We start from the raw sequence: 4,414 nt of genomic DNA, 5'->3' as shown, positions 1-4,414 counted from the left end.
AGCTCAGCTCAGAGTTGTTGGCTCTGACAATCGGAGTGGTTCTGTGATGGAGGAAAGTTACTGCTGTGATGATGGCCAGAACGGCTCCACCAACAGAGAAAACGGCCAGGATGCTTCCCAAAATTTCATCAAAGGAAAGAAACTCCACAGGTTTGGGGAAACAAACATCTCTGTTTGAATTAGACCAGAACTCTCTGGGGCATGGGAAGCAATCAGGAGAATCTAACAAGTACATTATAATATGTTATTAGTATTTAAGTATATCATGGTTAAGATTTGAATGATAAAAAAATAGATTCTACCTGTCATATTACTGATCTCTCCTTCAGGACATGGTATACAGTCATAGCAGCAGATTGGTTTTCCTTTCTGCAACACTTTACGAGTTCCTGGAGGACAACTCTCTGAGCAAACGGAGACTGGAACCTGAGACAGAAAAATGTGCAAATATGAGCAAAATAATTTCAGAAGTAGCACAACAGATTTGTATTGCTTGAACACTTATCATTACTTGAGTGCCACCTTCGACCCAAGTTATTTTCCTGTTGATAAGAAACTTTTGGCCTTCTGGCAGTGATGCGTCATAAAACCCCACAGTTAAAGGATCAATTGTTCCTCTCTCACTCTTCTGCCAGTTCACCAGTTCATAAAAAGCCACTGGATCCCCATTCCCATCAAATGACACGTGGTAACCATTTTGGGAAAAGTTAACTTGCTTAAGCTCAGTAAAAACCTGTTGAGTTGCAAAGCGACAGAGATTAGAAGATTTAAAGTAAAGCATTTTTCATTAGATTGATATTTCAGTTCAGTGACGTGTTTGATTCCCAGACCTCTTTTGACTCCAGCTTTTGGGTTTGAAAAAGGGTGAAATTCACATTTTGAAACAATGCATTATGAATAGCATGCGCTATTGCATAAACAGCCTTGTACATCATGTTCGTTATCCTCAGCTGAGATGTGTCAGAGTACGGACTCTGGAGTGTCGTCAAGTCCTCTTGTCCATTACACGTTCTTTTGGATGTATAATTGCCTAAAAATACAAAAAAAAAAAGATTCAGAATGATGACTCTTAAAAAAAGAGTTTTTGTCTGTTTTTTTTGTTGTGCATAGTTGAATACACTGAAGAATGAAATCGAAATCATTCATATTCATGACACAAAAGTCTTTGACTTCCTTGTGACTTGTAGCATATGTAGATCACATCATTTCTCGCAGGATGACTTGATGTATATGTTTTGCATTTGATATGTTTATAGTATTTACATTTACTATATGAACCTTCCACACATGTTAAAACCTTTGCATTGACATGCCTTATTTTACATTCTCATACTTCACTTATGTTATGCTACGTTTTTCCAACACAGAGAATCTACATAAAAAAAAAATAAATAAATAAAAAAAAGAAGCAAGCAACTTAATGGACCTTTTGGGATTTCAAATATGTTCATTATTACAAAAACAGCAACAACAAAAACAACAACTCACTTTCTCTCAGGCTGCAGTTGAACGCATCCTCCCAGAACTCAGTCAGCACTGAAGAGCCGCGCACTTCAGAGGGAGAGAGATCCAGCAGGAAGTCTCTAAAGCCGGGGATGACAGATTGCTGGATGGCAACTCCGATGGCCCCGGCACAGAAAGTGTAGCTCAGCAGTTGTGGTTCGGTGATCCAGGCCTCACTTCCAACCCACTGGCGAGGCGGAGGAGGCTCCTGAGCCAGCTCCTCTAACAGGACCTTCATGTCTCCAATTGCCACAAAAGCCACCACAACTTTTGATGTTGATCTGGAGAGACATAAAATGCATCAATGCAAATTAATGCATCATTGCATTAATTTGCATCAATAGCTTTTTTTTTTTAAATCAATCATAATAAAAGAAATAATTTAGTTTAATATAATATTTATCTGATTTGATGATGCACATCAATGCAAGGCACATATGTAGGCCATACAGAAACCTTCTGATAATATCAGCGACTCTTTGGATTTTGCTGCGTGGGTCGGTCCGATAAAAGGCTTCAGAGTACTCCATGCAGATCCCCTCTCGCAGTGCGACTTCTAGAAAGGCCGCCATGCCGTTATTTCCATAATCCGAGTCCGACCGAACGGCTCCGATCCAAGTCCAGCCAAAGTGTTTCACCAGCTTGGCCAGAGCATCAGCTTGAAACTGGTCACTGGGGATGGTTCTGAAAAACGTCGGATACTGTTTCTTATCTGACAGGCAGGCACACGTGGAGTAGGGACTCACCTACAAAAAGAAAACAAACAAACACACAAAAAAACAAAAACAATGAAGCTCATGAAAATAATCAAAGAAGCAGAATGTTTCAGTTTGCAAAAATTGAAATTATTTACCAGGGGAATGTTAAACGGTCCCAAAACACGTGATATACTCATGGACGACGTGGATCCAAACTCACCAACGACAGCCATCACCACACCAGAGTGAGAACAGTTGTTGCCCGATTTAAACACAGAGTCATTGCCGTTTAGCAGCTGAATGGCTGCATGCATAGCCACCGGTACGGAGGCACACGAGTCGTGGATCTGATACCCGAGTTTGACTCCTGGCAGCAGCTCTGTGCTGTTATTGATCTCCTCAATGGCAAAGATCATCGCTCGAGTGAGGCGCACACCACGGGCATCCACCCTGCACACACAGCAGAAATACAGAGAACAAGGACAATTAGTATACTGTTACAAAACATCACACTAATACATGTCATTGCAAAGTTTAAAACAATGTAAACGTCATAATAATTATAACCGTCAGTCTTAATGTATTTATTTCTCCATTTAAAATAAATGTTCATAAGCATTTTGTTTTAAAGGAAGAAAAAAATGCAGCTTTGATAGAACAGCCATCATTTTAAAATAAGAAAATACATGTGATGCATATTTATACAATATAAAATAAGCAATAGCTGATGCTGCAATGGGGGGAGAAAAAATAATAATTTAACCAGAATTTAACATCATTTCCACCTCCTCACTTACTAACCTGCCTGTGCAGCTCTGAATCCGAGGCGCTGTGTTGTAGTTGTTGTCCACTGTGTGCATGTTGTGGTGGATAGAATAAACGCCTCCAATGATGTAGTCCCCATCCACAGAGAACGCAGGCGTATGAGCGGCACCCTGCTGGGTGCACACTGAAGCCATCAAACCAGCATCGCTGGATGGAAGACCCGCTGATTTTTCCGGGCTACTGACAGACTCAACAAGACCAACAATCGTGTTCACATCAAGCAGACTTAGAGCCAATGCCAGGCCAACACACAAAGCCGAGGCTCCCATCCCTGAAGAGAATGAAGGTGTGTTTCAGCTTTTCTATGTAGCGTTTGTTGTTTGTCGCAGGAGACCGGAGTGAATGTCGATGCACAACAGGCTGAGATCCAGGGTTTTAATTGGACGACCTTCGTGTTTGAGTTTTTTTTCTACTTACGTCTTTGCTTTGCTGTTGAGATATTAACACTAATCAGATCTGCATGTCGCTGAACCTTAGTTTTATGAACATGTCGCTGCTTTGTGAGGTTTAAGATTCTTAGCATAAAACTTTAAGTCTGACAGTGCAAAGGTTTTCTGACAAGTTGTGAAGCTATTCTTTTTATTTTTTTTCATGTGCTTCACATTGTTAGTTTAAAAAGTAGTCAGGTATTACTGTATGTACCTACTGCTTTATGTGCATTGCTCATTTTCAGACAATTGAGGGTTTTTCTTTTAGCGTTTTGCTTTAATTTTGATAAACCATCAAATGCCAAATGTACCTTGTAAGGGGTTAAAATTCGAGATGAACCTTTTTGTGTCAAAGAGGTTTGACAATTGTGGCCAAGTTGCATAAAGTTAATCCCAAGATTATTCATACCCCTGGCAGATTTAAGTTTTGTTAATATATCAGACAATATCTTCTTTATTTAATAATCAAAAATATGCAGTGTTCCATGGTCAAAGACATACATTGATATATCAAAAGAGTCAAAATACTGTAAAAATGTTCACCTATTTCAAAAAGTCATAAGTAATACAGATCCATTACACATAGTGACGACTTCAAGTCTTTATTGTATTTCTGAGGATTATGGCTTAATGTTTTAAGCAAACAGCTGATGTTTAGCCTTGGTACATTTTGTACATAGGTGTCGGTTGTTCTTTTTAAGTACAAGTCATGATCAACAGCAGTAAATTCAGACATATATGGAGAAAAAAAAACAAAGACTTTAACATTTACATTGCTTACAAATGTAAATGCTAGTTGATATATTGCCATGAATTATCATAACATAAACAACTCAACCATATTGCTTCCAGATAATTTAAAAGGGATACTTAACTTTTGTTCATTAAATATTTCTTAGTGTTCTTCTCTGGTTGAAACAAAATAATGTAACATTTTGGAGCAAATATACACAGTATCAG

At 38.8% G+C, this 4,414-nt stretch overlaps 1 protein-coding gene across 1 annotated transcript in view; it reads right to left on the bottom strand.

Moving 5' to 3' along the window:
- LOC103148087 (extracellular calcium-sensing receptor-like) overlaps nucleotides 1-3,286 on the bottom strand; it is a 4,056-nt gene extending 770 nt beyond the window's left edge. Inside the window, exons 1-8 of the mRNA XM_007566713.2 lie at nucleotides 3,003-3,286; nucleotides 2,357-2,651; nucleotides 1,960-2,249; nucleotides 1,489-1,784; nucleotides 831-1,030; nucleotides 512-733; nucleotides 303-426; nucleotides 4-222 (exon numbers count right to left, since the gene is read on the bottom strand). Coding sequence (XP_007566775.2) covers nucleotides 4-222; nucleotides 303-426; nucleotides 512-733; nucleotides 831-1,030; nucleotides 1,489-1,784; nucleotides 1,960-2,249; nucleotides 2,357-2,651; nucleotides 3,003-3,160 — 1,804 coding nt within the window. The 5' untranslated portion in view covers nucleotides 3,161-3,286. The remainder of the gene's footprint in view (nucleotides 1-3; nucleotides 223-302; nucleotides 427-511; nucleotides 734-830; nucleotides 1,031-1,488; nucleotides 1,785-1,959; nucleotides 2,250-2,356; nucleotides 2,652-3,002) is intronic.
- Between the last annotated feature and the right edge of the window lie 1,128 nt (nucleotides 3,287-4,414).

This window comes from Poecilia formosa, unplaced genomic scaffold, assembly GCF_000485575.1.
Source record: "Poecilia formosa unplaced genomic scaffold, Poecilia_formosa-5.1.2 Scaffold197, whole genome shotgun sequence".
Taxonomy (NCBI): Eukaryota; Metazoa; Chordata; class Actinopteri; order Cyprinodontiformes; family Poeciliidae; genus Poecilia; species Poecilia formosa.
This window is presented reverse-complemented; position numbering and strand designations above follow the sequence as displayed.